The following is a 21703-nucleotide window of genomic DNA, read 5'->3' as shown; positions in this document are numbered from 1 at the left end:
CTCATCCCGTACGACGCTTTCTAAAGCTAATTTAGAAATAACTGTCACACTATTTCGGTGCTTCGTTGGGGGTTTATTTTACAACAGCCCTATCTATGGTGGGGCTCTCTCTCCCTCTGTCTCTTTTGGGTGGAGATTTATGATCCCTCTATAACTCGTAATACTCGTAAACAGAAAAAGCGTCTCCCCGTCTCGGGTTACACATAAAAACGGTGAAGAGGAGACAACGTTGGTATGAAATTATGATTTCTCGTTACTAATTTCCCCTTGTTAATAAAAATATTTTTAATGTCGCATAAAAAGATTGGATTTGGGCTTAACCCATGGTTGCCGCAGATACAGTTATTGTTGGACTTTGATGGAAAAATATAGAAATATATTTGAAGATAGGAAAAATAATCATGGAAAAATCCCCTTTCAGTTTCTAGAATTTACTTTTATTTTCAAAAGAGATTAAGTAGCGTTTAGTGTACTCTGTTTAGCTTAGTCTTTAATGGGTTAATCGGTGGGGGCCTTGTGTTGTTGTTGTTGCCCACAAACGGCGGCTGCTGTTGGTGGTCTCCACTTTTATGGCCGAATGCCAGTTGCTGGTTGGTTTAGACAACAGCCAAGTCCCAAGACCCCCCCCACAACAACAACAACAGCAACGGCCGAGCGACCACACCCCGCCTTATGCTAATTGCGAGGGAGATGGCAATACACAGGGCGGCGCGTGTGTGCAAAAGGGAAAGGAAGGGAGAGAGAGAGAGGGCCAAGCAGCGCCGCATAATCAGCAGTTCGTCAGGCAGCAGGGCAGCAGCTCTTTTGCGGAAGGGACAGGGCAGAGGCAGTTTTTGTGCCGTTGATAAACTAATTTGTTTGATGTCTCGTCTGAATTGCATACATGGCCCATTGTCGGCAGTCGGTTTTCATTGTTATGTAGAGCAAACATTTCAGAGATGAACAGACAGACGAACAGACAGACCCAAAAGAGTGTTGTATTTCTGGCCAAAATGAGCCACTAAAATATTGTATGAAATTGACCAAAAATGACAGACAAATTGGCTTTTATCGTTCGCTCCTCCGCTGGGCTTTGTGTGGCTTTTGCTCGTATTAGTAGTTTGTGAATAATTTAACCATCTAAAGTGGAGCTAATGGTGTTAGTTGTCGTGTTTCATGTGTCTATTTATTAGCACCGCCTTTGTCTAAACATATGCTGTGTGTGTGTGTGTCACTGTGTGTGCTGTCCATTCGAATGGCCGGCCAAATGGGTTCAATCAGCATCCATTTTCAAGCGCTTGCCGCCTGGCCGGCTGACAAATTTCATATTTATGCTAATGTAATGTCTGGTGTATCAAAAATCAAACCAAAAAACCACTCATTGGCCCTCTCTATTTCTGAAATTCATATATTCATTTGGTCTGCAATACGTAAACATATATTTCATGTATTTATGATTACCTGCGGTGCAACACCATGTCTATAAACATGGATAAATTATATATCCGGTGTGCAGCGAACAGTATCCCGGGGAGATCGCAAATCGTAATACAATCCACGTGTTTGAATATATTTCTACAAATATCTGGTTTAATTTCAATGTTTTTTTGAGTTCAAACAGTCGTTTGGTATCGGATATCTATTGGGATATTTTATGCTGGAAATTGTATTAAATTTAAGGAAGGACTTGGGGTAACTTTTGTGTCATTTTAACAAGCTCTAAAAGCTCTACCAATTTAAATTCAAAACGAAGAGCAAAACATATTCTCTAATTCGTATTTATAAGATTTGGGAGTCTCACCAATCAAGTTTTGCCTCTTCTGCCGTACATTTCCGATGTTTAATGACCGTTTCTGAGCTTTTAAGTTTCCGTTGCGCTCTCGATGTCGCTGGAATATCTTAATTGATAGTGCAAGCATATAGCCAAAATGTCTGTTGGACATGTGTTTCATGAGTCTCCCATCCGTTCCCTCCTACTGGAGCATTTGTTTATGGGTTTTCCTTCTATGTTATGTGTATGTTTTTCCCTTCGATTGGAGACGTCTTCTGTGCCCATCAAATGTCATTAATGACAAGGTTTTTATCACTCCCTAAACCCAAAACCGGGTGCTCTCTTTTGGCATCTTTTGCTGCTTGATTTTGATTGTGTCTCCCAGATAAAGAAGAGCTGCCGCAACCAAAGACCCCCAATTAACGAATGAATCTATGCAAATGAGGAAGGAATCACCGCACCCCTCTGCTAAATACACCCCACCAAAGACCAAATTGAACCTAAAATGTAGCTTTAGGCTTTTACTGCACCCAAAAATGAAGATAACATTTTTTTTACTGCTCCATTTTTAATAAGTTTTCAATTTGATTATAGTTTCTCCCTGGAGATTGAGCCATAAAATTGGTCGAGTCTCCTCCCAACCATTGGCTGAACGGTTTAATTAACTGTATTTATACATGTATATTTTTTTGGGGATTTTGTGGGGTTTGGTGTGGCTTTGGGGATGGGTGGGATTCTAGTCTTTGATTGGGATGATGTGGCCAACACCCAATTAAGTAGTCGCTGGGTTTATCTTTCAATCTATACTCAAAATTTCAGACTTTTAATGGCATTTATCAAAATGGTAACTGTGGGTAACAAAATACATAAAATACTTAACAAAATATATCAATTTTTGTTGCTATTGTTTTTCCACAACAATTAATGTTTATTTGTATTTTTTACGAGTTGTTTGGACATGAGTGTGGGAAATTTGGGCGCCGCCTGCTAACAAAAAAAGCAAAGTTAATAAATATTCATCAAAAAAAGGTTAATCAACATTGGTTTCGAAAGGATATTAGGGAAGGTGCCCCTTCCCACCACAAATACCCTGAAATGAGAGCGAGTGCGAGTGTATGTGAAGTGTTTGTCAGTGGCTGGGAGGGAGTGGACTCTGAGACGAAGGAAAAAGAGTTCCCACAATGAAGAAGCGCGCGACCGACTGACTGCTGCTGCTGCTGCCGCCCGGCACTTGTGATTTCTACGAATGTTACAACAACAACACAAAACACAACAAAAACAACAACAGCAACAATCGCAGCAGCAGTGTAGGGTACTATGGGATTAACAGTGTAATTTTGGGATTTAAATATAAAGAGAATTGTGTGACTTAATGTGTGATCTGATGTGTTTTATGGATCTATGTTTAAAATTATGGGTAGAAATGATTGTACCATACAATGTTTTACCTTTCGATGAGCATTCTTTAAACAAAAATGTAAACTGGATGCCCAGCTTCGTATTTTCTATGGAAATGTTGTCTTAAAATAAAGGATATTTAAGGACAATGTCGGTATCTTGCTTTTATAAACGATCATAACTTAATTGAATTAGGATCGTATCACTTTATGTTATAAAAGAACATTTAACCGATATAGATATCTCGGGATTTTCGTACTAATTGCCTTTAAATTAGATTTTAAAATTTTTTAAAATTTTATTTACGAAAGGAAATCTCTTTCCTTTTAAGATTTACAATAAATTGAAACCCTTTTACATCCCATTGTACCCCCGCACTGTGGACTTCTACTTCTTTGAGGCTTCTTCTTGTTGTTGTGACATTGAGGGCGAATGCGTTTGGCGGGTAAACGATGTCTTGAAACGTACGAACGAACCGTCGAAATCAGGTAAAAACAAAAGGTTAACACACAAAAAGAACAAACAACGATTTCGCTTTTGGCCTGAAAGTCAGAGTCAGAGACACAGAGAGAGTGAATGAGAGAGAAGGGGAAGAGAGAGAACTACCGAAATGCCGAAACACCATCATCCATGAGACATGGACACCAGAGGCGAATGGGCCCCCACATCCCGCCGTGAAACTCCTCCAACTTTTGAAGCAGCAACAAACAGTCCGAGAGAGCTACAGCTACAGCTACAGCTCCTCCTCCTCCTCCACCACCTCCACCTCCGCCACCACCATCATCGCCATCGAGTGGTGTGTGGCGTGGCATGGAGTGGTGGAGTGTGTGGTGTGGCCGCCGAAGCCGCAGAGCATTTTGTAACTCATGTGCGACATTAAGTGCTTTGACGACTGAAAAACAAAAGGGAAAAACTCTCTGAACTGAACTGGTAGAAAGACTGAAAAACTGACCCGTAAGTCATCATAAATGCAAGTTTTATGGCAACAATGAAATGATGATGACGACGACGACGATGGAGGCCTAGAGCTTAGGCGTAGCTCGTTGTAGAGGGGGGGTGTGTTGGGGGAATGGGGGAGGCATCATCGTACCTACCGCGGACAACGCAACTTCTACGAAATTCACATCAAGAGCGAAGCGGCTACGACTTCAACTGTGATTCCACACATCCAGTGCCAGTGCCAGTGCCAGTCTTTGATTCCCTCTCTTTATAGAGCTGCTTCTCCTCCTCCACCTCCACCTCCTCGCAGTCTTCGCATTTTGTAGATTTATCTATTCGCAGGAAATGCTACAAATTCTCTTTAGATTTTCGTTGGTTTCTGGCAACGCCAACGCTTGAGAGTGGGAGCGTGAGAGCAGCAGCAAACGCAGCTGATGGCAGGATTTTTGTTTGTTTATATTTGATTATGCGATTGATTACTTTGCTGTCAATCAGGGAGATGGAGAGAGACATAGAGTCCAGTCGTTTGGGGCGATTTGCCATATTAAGGCGCCTTCTTTTTCTGTGTGTGTATTTTTGATCGCTTGTTAAGCAATTATTGGCACTGGCAGAACGAAGGATGATTGAAGATAGAAGATCTCTCTATATCATTCCTCTGCAGAAAGATGATTCTCTTTGGTGTCTTGTTAGTGTCGTCTCCCCATGACTGCTGTGGCTGCCTGCCTGCCTGCAGATGACTCGCAATGATGATGAATTGTGTGAATTTAGCACATTAGTTGGACACAACGAGAGTCGCCAGAGAGCAGAGCAGAGCAGGTTCCCTGTCTCTCTGTTCAGCAAAAGGTGGGCAGCAACTAGATCGATCGTTCGATCAGTGGAGCTCATAGTCGTAGTCGTAGTCGTAGTCCTGCTGCATTTCATTGTTGTTGCAGTTGTAATTGCAATTGATCTTTGATAATAATGCTGGGAGTCGCCTCCTCCTGCTGCTGCTGCTGGTCAGTGGCTGCTTGGTCGTTTGTTCATTTCAATTGTTGCACTTGACATTGGGACAAGCAGCAGGCATGTACCATAAACGTGCCTCAATGTGGCAGCCAGCCTCCTCATTTTCCATTGATCCACAGATCATTGATCATCCTTTTGAGACCTGCAGTCCAGTGCAGTCCAGTGCAGTCCAGTCCAGTCAGTGGGCGTCTCTCTTTCACTGAAGTTGCCTGCGATGTTTGCCCTCGTTTAATTGATATACAGGCAGGCAGAGTCAGCGTCAGAGTGCCTGGGATCTACTGCAGCTACGACTCTACCTTCTCTTCTCCTTCATTGCTTCCTTTGAGCAAAATTCACACAAGAGTTCATTAGAGTTGACGCTTGCCTTAAAACTGACACACGTTACATTTACCAGCCTTCAATCGGAGTCGGAGTCGGAGTCAGCGGCGGCGGCGGCGGCAGAGTCGTGGAATTGGGTCCCTAGTGCAATTTAGTGGCCGGCTAATAAGCAGCCGAGATGTCGCTTTGATTCAACTCAAGTCTGGCCGGGCTACCCATTCGACATTTAAAAGTCGGTGGCTGCCTCAATCTGCTGACTGCCTCTAATCATTCAAAATTCAACACAGGCAACCCGACTCTGCCACAGAGACTGAAGGCAGCCTCCAACTCCGTCTCCGTTCAATTTCAAAGCCTCAAATTGTCATCATTAGGAAAAAGGCAATCGGTTGCCGCTGCCGCTGCTGCTGCTGCTGCTGCTGCTGCTACTCTATTGGTGGGGCACACAGTCTCTCTATCTCTCTTGCTGCCTAAATTTGATTTCTTCCTGCTCCTTTGTGCAACAGCAGCGCCATTTGCAGTGGCTCACTGTGTGCTCTTTTGTGTGCCCCATCAAACGCCGGGCGACAGTTTGTCAGATTATTATCAGATTGCACTGGCTCACTTTTGACTTTTTGATGCCGGCATTAAAGCCAGCAGAGCCACAAGACGGAGGAGGAGGAGGCAGCAGGCAGCAATCTAGGAGGAGTTGCCATGGACAGTGGCAGGCCAGCAATGAAAAGGGATCCGAGGAGTGACCCAATTCCAATTGGAATGGAGAGACGCCCATGCCCACGCCATGCCATGCCAAGCCATTCCCGTGCGCCACAATGTCGCCCGATCGCCCAGTTGCCCGATGGTTCGACTGTCGCCGAAGCGATTGTTCGGTTTTGCTCCCGCGCATGCGCCTGCCGGAGGAGCGGCTCTCTTCAAACGAAATCACATCGAATGTCGTCGCATGCGCGTGATCAACGTTGTTGATCTCTGCCTGTAGCAGCTCTACCTGTAGCAGCGACCTCCCTCTCCCGCTCCCGCTCTCCCTGCCTATCTCTCCTCCTTTCACCTCCCTCTGTTGTGTCGTTTTTGGGTGCAACTCCGATCCGGAGTCCCATTCTCAGATCCCGCTTTCGTTTTAGGGCTTTCAATTCCACATACAACCATTTTTATGGCATCTCTTTGTTGACTCTCGTGTCAAATACCCTATCGATGATCCATCCATTGGGTGGGTGAGCCTACCCCTTCCCCTTCGCTTCTCTTTGAATCTCAAGAGTGTTTGCTGAATTTCCAGGGGGAAAGCGAGAGCCTATTCAAATTGTGAAACAACACACGTTAGAGCTGTGATCTAACAGTAACCATACTGAAAGGAATTCCTTAGTTTTAAGCACCAACTGAAAAGACAGCCCAATGGAACTGGGCAACCACACTTGTTGGAGTTGTGGATCTTTGGAATTGATAGCTCTGCAGTTTAGAGTTATCATACAGAGAGGAATTTCTTAATTTTACACACTTTTCTGTAGAAACAGACCATCGGAACTGAGAAATTACTCAAGAAAAAACTATGAAAATTGGTAATAGTAGTTCCCAAATCATATATTAGTTATACATAACAATTCCACGCTAGAATATGGCATGTAGAGAAAATCCTAACCAACCGAACTCTGCAAACAATCAAGATACAGCTTTGAAATTTGATATTTATAATGCCCAAATCGTTTACTCACTTTATAGATATTTTCTGTGCATTGATCTACCTTCAGAAAGAGTATTTGCCATGCCAACAGCTTACCAAATGGAATTTCCTTTACTGTTCTGCTTTTTTTTTTTCGACTTTTACGAGCTTTTTTCAAGTGAATTTCAGCGCCTGATGCGATGAGACAATGGTCGAGATTTTTCGGTTTATGTTTCTGTTTTATGTGGGTGGCTTCTGTCTCACTGTCGTTCTGTCGGCGGCGGCATCTCTTTCGCATGTTTCTCAGTTAACTGGAAGTCTTGACCCTTCCTCTGCCACTTCCCTATCCACCATGGAAGGGAGGAGCATGAGAATCGTTAAATTAAATCGCAGTCGTTTATGAGGCTGGTTTTCCTTTTGGGCGCCTTCTTGCGACCTCTTTTGGGCCTCAAATTTGTCAACGTTATAGTTAGTATATATCTTGTTGTTGCTGCCACATTGCCCGTTTGCCCATTGCCCATTGCCCTTCCTTGTTGCCCCTGCCCCTGCCTGTGCTGCTGCTGCCACTGTTTGCTGCCTCATAAAATACTTATGTTTTAAGAATTTTACGACGCCGCCAGCGTCTTGTGTGTTTTTCTTGTACTTTACCTTTTCCTTTTCTTTCTTTTTTGTGGTTTTTTAGTGAAACTGAAAATCTGACGACATTGCCACCGGGTTTTGCTTTTGTGTGTCGCGCAGAAAGAGTGAGAGGGAGCGATGTACTTTCATGCCTACTTGCCACCGATCATCATCAGCGCGGTTCGGCTTCCGCTCTTGATTTTCCCTTTTTTTCCCCGACTTTTTAATTAAAATTTCATATGAAATGCCTTCGCCTCGCACTTAGCACTTGTCTAAAGGCAAACGAAGACTTTCCAAAGGCCGCTCCTTGAAGGCACACTGCACTACTCCCTCGTACTCCCTGATGATCGGTTCTCCGCTCCTTCCTCACTCCTCACTCCTCACTCCTTGTGGAGGAACAATGGCGGTGGCAGGGCTTTGATCTTCGGTAGCCGGGCCAACGCCACCGCGCCACCACCAACAAGAGGCAGTGGCCATGGCAGAGGCAGAACGAGAGAGTCAGTGGCAGAGTCAGAGCCAGCATCCAGACCAAAAATCCACAAAAGGTTTATTATTTATTGTTGGCCGAAGAAGAGCAAAGAGCCCTGAAGGGGGAGCGAGAAGGTAGCAAAGAGGGAGGGATCGACAAGTGCAGCCCCAGTGATGCTGTTGCATGCAGCTGCAAGTTGCACCACGAGCCATGGAGTCATGGACATGGATTCGTGGCCATGGCTACTGGAAACTGAGCCCAAAAGAAGGAGCGAAATCTCGGCGTGCACTCGAACGTAACTGCAACAAACACACAGGTGGAGGCAGAGTGGCAAAGAGTGGTGGGGAGTGGCAGAAGAAGAGCACAAGTAGGAGTCCAGCGGGGTGTGGCAGAGCGCGGGGCAGGCATCGGACAAAACGTTTTACAAAACGTTCGACGTTCAAATAAATGCACTCAAAAATGCCAAAATGCCCGCAAACAAAATAAATAAAAATGTTATTGATATTTAGCGAGTGGCTGTGGCAAGAGTTGCCGTCTCCCCTTTGTGGCAGCAGCAGCAAAAGCAGCGGCAGCGCGTGCTGCATCCTGCATCCACGACACTTGCGGCTGTTGCGGCAAACTGTGTTTTTTTTTGTGTTTTTTATGGCGCCCGATCCCATGGACTTTTACCTTTGCTGCGCAAGATTCAATGCCGCCTTTTGTCCATTGATTTGCTAGATAAACACGACTCCGAAACATACTTAGCTTTTGTGTTTTTGTGCGGAATTCAGGTAGTAATTCCCATTTTAATGCTGCCTCTTGCCTCACGCCTTTTGCTGCCTCTTGCCGCTGCCACTGTTTCCCATCTCTAATCAATTCCTAGGTCGCCCCGAGGCTCCCAGGATGCTGCCGTAGAATCCAAGAGAGTGGCTCATGTGATTTATGTGCGGTATTTAGTGGCGATTTTGTGGCAATTATTGCTTCATTAAACTCACAAATGGAGAAAGTCCAGTCCCGCCTTCTCTCCTCTTCGGGTGGGATGGGGGTAGAGGAGTGTAATATTTATGTAGATTCCCAAAGATTCAACTAAAGTTTCAACTTTAAAGTCACTAATTAAGTCATTCGCTGCTATAGGCGAAATTAGGCAGCTTTCACACGCACATGCCACACACGCACTGGGGCTGACTGTGTGTGTGTGTGTGGTAATTGCTTGGCAAAGCTTTGAAAGCTCACGCATACTCGTACAGATGGCGCGCCAAATCGAGCGGCAGAGAGGCAGCCACTATCTTGTCATCTATAGAATTTCCAAGGAACTCTCCGGCGATGGCAATGTCTGTGGCTGTGGCTGTTGCTGCTGCCTCTTGAAATGCACAACATGCGCCAGTCAACAAATTTGCAGCAACATCAACGCCATCTACGGTGGGTGTTGCCGCCTCATAAACATCTATCATCGCACAAAAGAGCATCACGATCTCCACTGTAGAGGTGCCAGAGGTGCAGAGGTGGAAGAGCCAGCAGCCAGCTGCGACTTAGAGAGAGAGAGATGAGACTAGGCTGTAGTGTGGAGTGAGGAGAGGTGAGGGCCGTCTTAACTGTCAACGACGATTAAATAAACATTTGCATAAATTAGCCGACAATTCCCCCCCCAGCCAATGCTCTCTCTGTTATTTTTTCGTGTATTCTTCTACGATCTACCGAGCCGAGGTGAAAATTAAAGAGCACCAAAGAAAAGAAATCAACAACAAAATCAAAATCAAAACGAAATGGAATGGAATGGGTTGGGTGGGGGGAACGGGGACTAAAGGAATGGCTTGGGCCTCCAAATCAAATGAAATGAAATGCCGTAAGAAATGTTTTTCTCTACTCTAACTTCAACTCTTTTTCTTGCTGTTGCTTTTCTGTGTGCTTTTGTTCTTTTGTTGTTGCTGGTTGGAGCCTCGGCAGCCAGCCCAGCAGCGGCTGTCACATAATTCCGCTATAAATTCTTATTCACTTTTGTGGATTCGGACTAGCTGTTGATTTCAACACCTTAGATAAGCGAAAGGGCCGGCGAACAGCGGATAGCTGTGGGAGGAGGAGAACGGGTCCCCACATCGCATCACCCCCGCGTCGTGCGGCTACTCCTACGCCTGCGCCCTCGCCTGCGCATATAAACTGCTTGTAATACGCGGCTATTAATTTAAAATTACAGTTTTACAAGAGCCCAAGGCATTGAAGTAGAAACGAACGAACGAACGTAGGTAGGGAGAGGGAGCAACGAAAACACACAAAAAAGTTAGCGAAGGGAACAGCAAAGGGAGGAAGCAAAACGAAGATCAGATGCTCTATGGGTGCAGAAAAGGGTTTGTTACAAACAAAGAGCAGACAGTAGAGTAATTTCCACTCAAAATACCCTCAAAAAAAGAGTATAGGTAAACATAATCAATTCAGAATTGGCACACATAAAACTGCAAAGGTTTTTCTAAACGTAGAGCACGCTCTTCTACCACCAATTCATGCTACCCTCCATGGCAGTGTATAAATAAAGAGAATTAATGGCTTACGCACAGATTTACAAGGCCCCGGGAATCGATATGCATAAATGCATGGAACTCGGACTGGAGTAGAATGGGCTGGTGGATTGGTCCACAGAGCAGGCAAGCGGCAGGCGGCAGGCGGCTGGCGGTAGAGGCATAAAAGAGCCACAGCCTCCGACGATCTCTCGGCCACTTAGATGTTTTGGCCGTGATAAGGTGGCAGCGACTGCGGCGGCGGCGGCACTGCCCCTTGGAGTGGAGGAGTGGCGGAGGTGCCGTGGCGTGGCGTGGAGGTAGAGCAGCTCTTCCGAACAAAACACAGCAAAACATACGCTTAAAAATGCATTTACAGTTAAACTCAATCAATTTTCAATCGATTTTCATTCACAGAGCGACCTGTGTCCGCTCTCCGATCCGCTCCACGATGTCAACGGCGATGGGCTCTAATTTATGGGCGGGCATAAAAAACGGGCATAAAGATTGCCTCTCCTTATCGGATGGACGGAGACACACACAGGCACATTAGGAGAGTCCTTCGGGCTTCCAAACGTCCATTAGGAGAGTCTTTAGAGGAAAGGCTCTCTTCCTGTGTCGCCTGTGTGGCATGCAGCATCTACCTGTGGTGTGCGTGGGAATAGGCCTAAACGGCAGCAGTGGCAGTAGCAGCAGCAGGTGTATGTGTGTGTGTGTGTGTGTCATTTCGAGCGACAATTAAACGGGGCATTGTATCGGGATCTATCAATGCGGATGCCACAAAGCAGGCAGCAGGCTGCATCGATAACCTCTTGAGTCAATTGGCCAATTGGCTGACTGAATTGGCTGCCAATTGTCGACCTTCTCTCTGTGCCTGTTAAAAGAATCCCAAAGTGTAATTTGAAGTTGGTTTTGAGCCACGCACTTGCCACAGTTGGCGGCTGCTTCAGAGGATCTCCGCAAAGGCATTTCAATTGGCCTTTCGTTCTATGAAATTAGCACCTGTCTCCACGTCTGCCCCAATCCAAGCAGCAAATTCCGCAAAATCATTTATGCTACGTGGATCGAGAGAAAGAGAAGGAGAATTTGTTGCGCTACGAAAAGCGTTTGCTAATAGAGCAATAGCAGCGATGATCCACCGCCAAGAGACAGAGAGAGAGAGAGGAAGGCCAACACTCCAGTGATCTCTGCTGCTGCTGTTGCATTGTTCGCATGTAATAACTCCTTCAATCGATCGGTAGATCAATTGCCGCCGCCTATCAACGCCGCCACCACCACCGCTGCTGCCGCTGCTGCTGCTGCTGCTGCTGCTGCTGTGGCATGAAAATTGCATGCTTTCTATTTCAGATGAAAATCCAAGCAGTGCTCGGACAATGGAGAACCAGAGGAGCACTGGAGAACCAACCGATCTCCAGTCCATTGTTCTCCTGACGAACTTTCGTAAAAGTTTGCAGGCAGCAGGCAGGCAGCAGCAGCAGCAGCAGCGCCTTTGTTGCAATATTATTAACAGCCAGAGCAGCCGCTTTAGCAGTTCGCTTTTGAGCTCTCAATCTCGCGAGCATTACAATTTTCACAATCTTGCAGCAGCGATTGGACATGCAAGTTGCATAAGCCAGGGGCATGCCTCTCTGGCACTGGCACTGCCACTGCCACACACACTCGTATGAGAAGATTTGAATCAAAGTTGTGTGCAGCCCAGGCAGCAGCCAGGCAGCCAGGCAGCCAGGCTCTGTGCTAAAGTTCGAATCTTTCGCTCGATATTCGAGTCTGATCTTTGCCGCCATTCAAGGTGTCTGCCTGTCTGTGCCGCTGCTTCGCAGAGTCTCACTTCGGTCTCTGCCACTGCCAGTGTTGCAGTAGGGGATCGCAGATCTCTCCATTTGTGCGGCGGGGGGGTGGTGTGCAGGCATTAAGACAATTTATAGCCGCTAATGTGCCAACCGATCCCTGGTGGTGGTGCAGCCAGACTCTTCGCGGCAGCAGCTTCCGTTCCGTATCATTTGTCTATTTAGTTGCGGCATTGCCTTGCGCTTTTCCGATTAACTTTTTGTTGAACTTCATTACCGAATGCAAGGCGCAAAAATGCAATAAACAAAAGACACAGAGAAAGAGAAACACAGAGACACACCGAGCGGGAGGGGGAGGCCTGCATTGGGGGCAGCAGCAGCAGCAGCAGCAGAGCGAAGGCAGCCATATGGGAAGATATCGGCGGCCTTCGTAATGATTAAAAATCGTGCAGTGTAACCAATCGAAAACAATATTCCGCTTACAAATTGCCACACAGTGCCACACGGCAATGCTAGACGAGGGGGAGGGAGAAACCCCTGGTGCACCTGCATTGGCTACCGCTTCTTGATGAAGTTTCCCACCGGCTGCCAGAAGGGTAATCAAGGTAGCCAGGCAGCGCAGCAACAAAATGGGGCACAAACTCACACTCGTTTTATTCGTTTATTCTATCCGGATGATTGCGATATTAATTCTGCAAATGTGGCAGGGCCTTCCTTCCTCTGCGATGGGAAGCTAATCAGCGGATCAGTGGGGGAAACCCTCGCCGGATTACTTTTCATCTGTTTTTGATATCATATTTTCAATTTGGTTCATTAATTTTTGTGTTTATGTGTGAAGGGAAGAAAGGGTAAAACTCGCCTGTGCAATGGGAAGGGTTCCCCAGTCAAGGTTGGCTGATCTCTTGTTAAAGTTCTTCTGAAGGGAGGGGCTTCTGTTTGGCAGTAAATTAATCTTTGGAGGGAAGGAGAGCTCCAAAGAGTGAATGAATCTCTGCAAGAACTGGGCTCTTTGGAAGAATTTTGGTATATCTGGAAGCGATATCCTTGCAACTCTTTTTTGTTCAAACTTTTCTTTAATTTCTTACATAAATTTCTTTACTTTCCTTGGGAATTCTTTGATGAATTGTTTTCCATATAAAAATTGCATTATATTTCTGTCTCTCTATTTCCAGTCAAAGTTGCTCCCCTGCTAAATCTATGACTAATGTTTTCATCTCTCTTTCATCTTCTATTTTTTCCCATTTTCACGTAATTTTTGTGCACATTTCTACGCCCATTTTGCGCTTATTTTGATTGCCATTTCCCAGCACAGCTAAAATGAAATGAAATGCTGTTCCCATTGTCGTATGTAATACTCAAAATGTTGTTCGCTATTAACATATTTTAGCAAATAAATAAATATATGAATCAGTGGCATATGTATTCGTAGCTGTATCTGTGGCATTCATGCATACATAAATGTAGCTGCATCTCCGTTTTAGTGTCGCATTGCCATTAATTTCGCTTACAATATTAATTACCATCAAATTTCTCATGCCCCGCGTCATGATTTGTGGCAAAGTGTGCGGCGTAAATGTGTGGCACAAAATTGTGATTTTTGTGGGTCCACTCGCGCTGTGTTTTTGCAACCCACTCTTTCCACTTTTTCCACTCTCTCTCTCTCTCTTTCGGTCATCCTTGGGACAGGCGTTGCTCTGTTGACATGTTGCAGTTGTTGTTGCCACTGCTGCCGCTGCCTGCCTGCCACCGCTGGCATTAAATTAGTTGTTGGCAGAGACTGTGGCATGCCCCTCCTGTTCTCGCGGCTGCTGCTCCATCAACCGCCTAACGATGCACTCAATTACAGAGACCAAAGCGGTGACATCGCATAAATTATAGCCTCACTCGCGAGAGCCTCTGGCTTTTGTTAGCACCACTCCTACCCCCCTTTATATGACCAGATATTTGGGTATATATCTACTGGCCTTTTGGTAATCGCAAATGTTGATTCCATTAAGAATTTGGTCAGTTTTTGGGGCGACAAATTGCCACACAGCAAAACCCAGACCAGACCTGTCTCTCGCATTTAAAGTTTGTGGTCAGCTGTCCATGTGTGTGGCACGTAGCACGTGTGTGGGTTCCAGTGGTCACCTGCATACGGCATGCCTCATTAGCCAACAAATTATTATGCAATTAGCCAAAAGGCAAAAGGCCTGACCCACATCCATAGACTGCGCCGCTGCGACTCTTATCATTCGGATATGTTCAGGCGGTTTCTTGTGGCTTATGGAACGTGTGTGGCTTGTGCTTGGGGCAGGAAGTGGTGGCTGCCATGAGGAAATCTCTGTTTAATGCTGCAGCACCCAACCTCGGAATGCGTTGAATATTTCCAGACATATTTGAGGCTCTCATTTGCTTCAATTAGCATTCAATTGTCGGTTACTCGATTCTACTGTGATTATAGAAGTGATTATTCGAGATGATAACCATGATGATGCCAATAATTCCCACTATTTTTTTGACACCTTCACCCACACCTCAAAGAATCGAAAATTGTTGTTGGTTTTTCACACCTTTTTGGCAGGTAAATCACGTATCAGGCAGCCAACTATTATGTGTTGGGGCTAACGCTTTCACTTGCGTTTTTCGATTGCCCAAATTCGGTTGCCAAAAAATAGAGGGGTTCATTACCAATTGCATGACAGTGCGGGCCATAAAATTATGACACTCTTGGGGCGGCGCCCACTTTGAGTTTGTTGACTGTTGCCCCATAAACAAGCCTTTACATAATGAGTGCATGAGGGAAGCAAACCTTTCAAATGTGACGCCAAATGATTGATATTCAATTCGCGTTCTACCATTGCCCGGGGACTGGGTCAACATTTTTGTTATTTTCAATGGTTTATCCATTGGTTGCCATTTGGTTTGATTTTGAATTACTTTTGGCAGTCAGCTATAAAACGATTGTGGCCGCCTTGATTGAAGTACAGTCAATCGGCAGCAGTTACAGCGTCAACACTTTTTGGATAACTCAAAACCGTCTTCAATCAAGCCAGGAATCTCTCAAAATGAAGGTAAAACTTTGCAGATATTTGAAGATCTTTGATTTCCGATTCGTTGATCTTCAGTCTATGGATTTCGGAGCTTGGATTAGTGATCTTCAATCGCTGATCTTTCGTTTTCTGACTTTCAAGTCTGAGATCTACGATTTGTGATCTTTGATTCCCCATCTTTGATCTGAGATCTCTGATATCCTTTGCTTGAGCTTCGATCTTTGATCTTTGATCTTCCATCTGTGATCTTTGATCTCTTATCCCCAGTTTCCGCTCTCTTCTTTTGCTTTTCTAACATTTCTTCGCTCTCCCGTCAGTTCTTCATGTGCATTTTGGTAGCCGCCACAGTGGCCGTGGCCCAGGCCGGTATCCTGCCCCATTTGGATCATCATTTGGAGCACCATTTGGAGCACGAATTGCCCCACTTTTCGGATGCCGAAGTACACCATTCCGAGGGCATACATTTGGGGCACAGTGCGGCCATTATACACCACGATGATCATCATTTGGATGCTGTGCCACATCACTACAGCAGCAGCCATTATGAGACATTGCCACATCACTACAGCAGCAGCCACTATGAGGCCGTGCCGCACTACAGTCACCACTATGAGCATCTGCATGCCGCACCGGTGGTGCACCATCACAGTCATGCCGCTTTGGTGCACTACAAGCCGCATTTGGATGTCCACAGCCATGCGAGTCTGTTGTCCTTCGCGAAGCATCAACTCCATGGAAAATATGGAAAACTCAGGATCACAGAGACGCATTATTGAGTGGGAGAGCGAGAGAGAGAGATTCCCAACTGCCCCTTCCCCCTGTCGCTGCCACTGCCAATGTGGCAAACATTCCGCCGGAGCCTTCAACATCCCAGCAGACAATTTATCATCCGCTGATTCGCTCATTCGCGTGGAGGAGCCCCACGAAAGTAATTTACTTGCAATTTAAAGATAAACAGGCGCGATAATGTCTACAAAGCATAAACGTGAGTTGACGCCTACAATCTTGGTGGGGAGAGGGTGAGAGGGAGGGGGGAGGTGAGGCAGAGGCAGAGGCAGAGGCAGAGGGGAGCAGCCATGACCATACATCATCGCGATAGCGCGGGGCCAACAGCAGTTCCCCCTACAGAAAAGAGAGTGAAGGTGTTGGCTGGTTTGCTGTGTGCCTCACGCCATTCCCCATGCCACCATGCACCACAAGAAGAGGTGCAGGGGGACTGCGAAGAACAATTGCAACTGCTGTGGCACGATGCAGCAGTTTCGAGTTGCAGTTTTGCCGCAAAACGCAGTCGACCCTGACAAACGCTGAGGGCGTCGTGCAGCAGCAACACAGCAACAGCAGCACAGTCCTCATGTTGCATAGACCAGAGGCCAAAGCGCATGCGCAACACGTGGCAGCCGGCGAGCGCTTCTGCTTCTGCTTCTGCGCTTTTGCTGCCAATTTTCCAGTCGTGCGGCGCTGCCGCAACGCGTGCCGCGCTCATTTTCATTTTCATTGCTTGGAAAAACACAGAGAGAGAGAGAGAGAAAAAGGAGGGTAAGGTGGGGGGAAATTAGCCAAAGGATTGAGCATCGACTTTGGCCAAATATTGCAGCAAACTCTCGAGCCTCTGTCTGAAAAGAAGTCGTGCCACACGAGAGCTCACAAAACTAAACCAAATGCGGCACGACTTGCGAGCGTCGTCGTGCGTTGAATGGGGCAACATTTTGTGGTGGTGCCTCAACACCTGCCAAAAGTCTTATGAATTCAATAAGTCATAGAAGAGCGAGAGGGAAGGCAGCGTGAAGCAGGAGGCTGGTGGATAGTGGGGGGGTGGCAGCAAAAAGCTGTCAAAAAACGCTGATGCGTGAACACCCGCCGGTGCGGAGTCCGTGCGCTACGCGCTTCGATTGTGCCACAATGCTAATGGCAAAGGCACACACAAAATCTTTGGGTGGCGCAGCAACAAAGAGAGAGCGAGATGGAAGGGGCAGGGGAAGTGGCAGTCAGACAATGCCACAGTTTATATTGCCACAGTGCATGGCTGCCACAGCACTGGTCATTAGCAGCATTGCAGCTGCAACACAGTGAGACAGACACCGGGCGCTGCACAATCGTTGTTGGCTCTCTGCTGTGTGTAAGTGAGGTAGCAGCCACAGCAACAGTTCCGAGGAGACTCCAACTGTTGGGAGATGGAGTCCAAGTCCAAGTCCGAGTTCGAGTCCGAGTCCGAGTCCCCAGTCCGTCGTCTGTTTGGCAGCGTAATTGTGTTAAAAATTACTCAGGCATCTTAATCACTTTGGTAAATATTTTGCCAACTCCAAAGGCAGGCGGTTGGCAGGCAGTCGGAGTCGGAGGCGGCAGGCAGAAGAGTCGGGCAGGAACGAACGAGGTTAATGCGCTGCAGCTGCAACACACAACAAAAGCGTCGCCAAAGAGCCAGACAGACAGACAGACAGACAGAGGCAGCAAAATGTGTGCATAGAACTTACACCTTGGGGTGCCTCTCTCTATCTCGGTGTGTGTGTGTGGGTGTGCGTGTCTCATCTATAAGCTGGTTAACCCCCCACTCCCTCATCTGCCGCTGTCCAAAAAACATGTCCGAAAAACGAGAGCTGAGATTTTCATTCATGAAATTGCCACGGTATTGGTTCAGGAGATGCTGAAGAGAGCCAGGGGAAAGATGGTGATGGCCAACAGTTGAGTGGACAGCGAAGAGGAGAGGTGAGGCAACATTGATTGCATGTTCGAAAGCAGTTCATTTTCAACAGCATCCCAAGGATCAAATGCATTAAATACGAGAAGGCGAACGAGGAGAGACACAACAGCCAAGAGGCAGAGAACGTTGCAGGAGCAACAACAGCAGAGAAGGGGCAGGGTAGACATCGGATGTGGCAACAAGAAATTTAAGAATGCAAGTCAAAGTCGATGTTTTCAATACCCTATAGATTAGCTCTAAGAAAGATCAAAGATGCCTTGAGGAACGTTTTTATAGCAGAAATATTTCATTCTGGCATCGTGTTTGCCCATGAAAAAATGATTTGTTCGTCGCATTGCTTCTAGTTATTCAATGGATATGGTGTTACGATCCTTGCCTAATTATAAATGTAGAAAAATTACAGAAATTTACGAGATTTTCATCTGAATTCTTTGAATTTTGAACAAAGTTTCATTAAAACAGGAGGAGGAACTTCGAGTTTTGAGATCAAACAATAGAATTGTTTATTCTATAATTATTCCACTGGAAGCTACAGAATATAGTTATTCGATCTTGGCTGGATAAAAAATAAAGCACTAAAAAATAAGCTCCAGAAATGTACAATAAATGAGTGAAAAATACGCAAACTGAGCGACTATTTCCCATGAAGCGCTGAAGAATAAAGTCTCTGAATATTGCCCTCGTTGCCCTCGTTCTAAAGGGTATCAAAATCTACTTACGTGCCACAGTTTGTTGCCTTTATCAGAGCTGCTCATCTGGCGTCCATCGTCTGTCCCAAAAGTCAGTCCCGCCGTCCGCCGTCCGCTGCTGTCTTCCAGTCCTCCGTCTTGCCACAAGCGCTGTGTTGCATCCACATCCAGGGCGGGTGGCGCACCTGCGGCAAACTGCTTTGCAATTATGAGATTTTTTTTGTTGCTGTGGCGGCGGCGGCTGCTGCTGCTGGTGCTGCAGGAGGCAGAAGTTATGCTAAATAAAACAGGAGCGGATCTGCAGTACCTGAGGAAGAAGAGCCAGTCAAAAAGGAAGAGGCGACACAGCCCTGACTTCCAGTATAATTCAGCAGCGGAGTCGATGATGGTGCTGGCAGCTTCTGTGGATGTGGATGCTACACTTTCTCCACCCGAGATGTGCTGTGCATCGGCATCATAATTTAGACTGCAATCATCATTATCGTTTGGGAGGGGAACAGAGGGGAGTAGCATTCCTTAAGGAAAACGCCCGCACGTAGAGGCTGGGTACCAGATGCCAAGGCAAACTGTCAGTCTATCAGTCAGTGAGTCCAAAGGCAGAAGCCAAGCCAAGTCAGTGAGTCTATCATTCAGTCAGTCAGTCACTCAGTCATTCATTCAGGCAGTCATTCATTCAGGCAGTCGGCAGTCAGCAGTCGGAACGCCAAGTTGCCAGCAATTTGCTCAAATAAAAACGTAAAAAAAAGAAGGAACAAAAAAAAAGACAAAACAAAGTGCAACCCAGGAAGCTGCCGCTGCTGCGCATGCGTCTCTTGTGGCAGCATATAATTGTGAGGATCTGCCACACAGCTGTGGCTGCACAGCCTCGGTCTTGGGACTCAATGTCCGGCGGCAATTGTAATTACCGCAGTTGCGCCTCCCGTTCCGTCGTCGTCGTCGTCGTCGTTGTCCGTTGGGAGGCCAACGCCTTCGCCCAGCAGATCCCCCAGGGGAGGAGACATCCACAGGGAGGAGCAGGAGGCAGGAGGCAGCACAGCCACTGGAAGGAGGAGTCCAGAAGGCATCCACTCCAAAGGAGACAGTGGAAGCGCAGTAGCCTGGCATTTCAGTTACGCCTGCAGTTTGTTATTACGCGCATTACTCTCTCTCTCTCTCTCCTCCCCTGGCCCTTTTGCCCCACCCTACCTCTGATTGCTACCACCGAAGACATTTTACATTATCCGCGCATTCCAAAAAGCAGCCTCTCCTTCATTTCGTTTATTTATTTTCGTTATTTTGTTTGTTTTTAGAAGAAAAAACTAATTAGAGACGAATCCTAATGGAAATACTTCGTGTATTATTCATAATTTAGTTGGACTTTAAAGAGAGTTCTAAGAGTGTTTCATATCGTAATCATAAATAGCTAAGGATTGTCTGTGGAATCGAACTTAAATTAGGGCTTAAAACAAGCTTAAACTAGCACTTAAACGAGGCTTAAACTTAGGCTTCAAACCAAAGCGTTTCATTCTTTACAAGTAGCACCACAAGAAAATACCGAAATGTGGATTGGATTGCACCATAAACGATGTTGGGGGAAGATCGGAAGATCCTCAGACGATACGGGAAGAGTAAGGGATTGGGGTTCTTGGGTTTTTGTTATGGATCATCCTCAGGCATCGTTTTGCCCCCTTAAATTATATGGTAAATAGCATTTTGGAAGTGATTCGATTTTGTTTTCTCAACTAATATCACAATGTTGCTCACTGATTCTCTCGCTCTCTCTCTTTCCTCTCTCTCTCTCTCTCTCATAGCATGGCTTTAATTTATTGGTAAAATTCTCTGTATTATACTTCAATATATCATTAGATCTTTCTTCATTGTATTATATATATTTTGATTCAAATTCCTTAAGGTCTAAAAGGCAAAGAGTAAGCTAAGAAGTTTTGGAAAAGTCTTGTGATCAATCGATTAGCTATCGTTTAGTTATTGCTTTTATTTTACATAATTTTTTGGAGATTTTTTTGTTTAGTTTTTTTTAGTAGACAATTTTTGGTGTTTTTTTTTTGGTTTGTTCCACTTTTAAAATTCGAAAAGCACTATGAAAATATGTCTGACAAAGCGATTTGAGTAAAAGTTTCTTTTTGTTTCTTGATTTTTAATTTTAATTTGATTTTCGTCTTGTTAAAATTTATTTTTATTTGTATCTATTTTTTAGGAATGTTTTTTTTCTTTATCCTTTTTTTGTAATAATATTTTTCGGTTGATTCTTTGTTTAAGGAATTTCTTTGTCTTTTTTTTTTTTTTTTTATATTTAGTTTGTAGGCAAAAAGCATTTAATGCTTAAAATTGTTGTAACTTCTCAGAAGCGTTAAAGTGAAAAATCTTAACACTAAAAATTGCATTTTTTAGTTCGTTTAAAAATATTTGTTACGTATTTTCTGGTAAATATATTTATGTTGTGTTATTAAGTCAAAAAATTGATTAATATTCCATGGCAAAAGTCGCTCAAATGTACAATGCATAAAATTCTATCTTACAGGAGATTTTTTCTTTGTTTGTTGCTTTTAAGAGTATCAAAAATTGTTGTTGTTTAAGGCACTTCCGTGTGACGGAAATATATAGTACTAAATCTAATATATGTATATCTAATTTTTTAGATATCTTTTGCTTTATGTTCTGGGGCTGTGCTTTCTATGTACAATATCAACGCTTTTTTTTTGCCATCAATCATTGAACCCTAATTCACATGGGAACACACGTCTGCAGGGAGAGAATTATGTTGATGGAAACAATGGAGGAGCATACCATGCCACCCAGGACTCGGCCACATGCCTCTCGTTGTGGATCCCGTTGACCAAACTTCAAACTCAATTTTCGCGCTACAATTACAAATGATGGCCATAAATCTGCC

The 21703-nt window shown here is 45.3% G+C and overlaps 1 protein-coding gene across 1 annotated transcript; it reads left to right on the top strand.

Moving 5' to 3' along the window:
* Positions 1 to 15377: 15377 nt before the first annotated feature.
* On the top strand, positions 15378 to 16410 carry LOC117893804 (histidine-rich glycoprotein). Its single transcript, XM_034800550.1, has 2 exons — positions 15378 to 15447; positions 15744 to 16410. The coding sequence occupies exons 1-2, from the start codon at positions 15442 to 15444 to the stop codon at positions 16200 to 16202; spliced, it is 465 nt and encodes a 154-aa protein (XP_034656441.1). The 5' UTR covers positions 15378 to 15441; the 3' UTR covers positions 16203 to 16410.
* Positions 16411 to 21703: the final 5293 nt, after the last annotated feature.

The sequence above is a fragment of the Drosophila subobscura genome, chromosome J (genome assembly GCF_008121235.1).
Source record: "Drosophila subobscura isolate 14011-0131.10 chromosome J, UCBerk_Dsub_1.0, whole genome shotgun sequence".
Classification (NCBI taxonomy): Eukaryota; Metazoa; Arthropoda; class Insecta; order Diptera; family Drosophilidae; genus Drosophila; species Drosophila subobscura.
The sequence above is the reverse complement of the archived record's forward strand: the minus strand, read 5'-3'. Positions and strand labels throughout refer to the sequence as shown.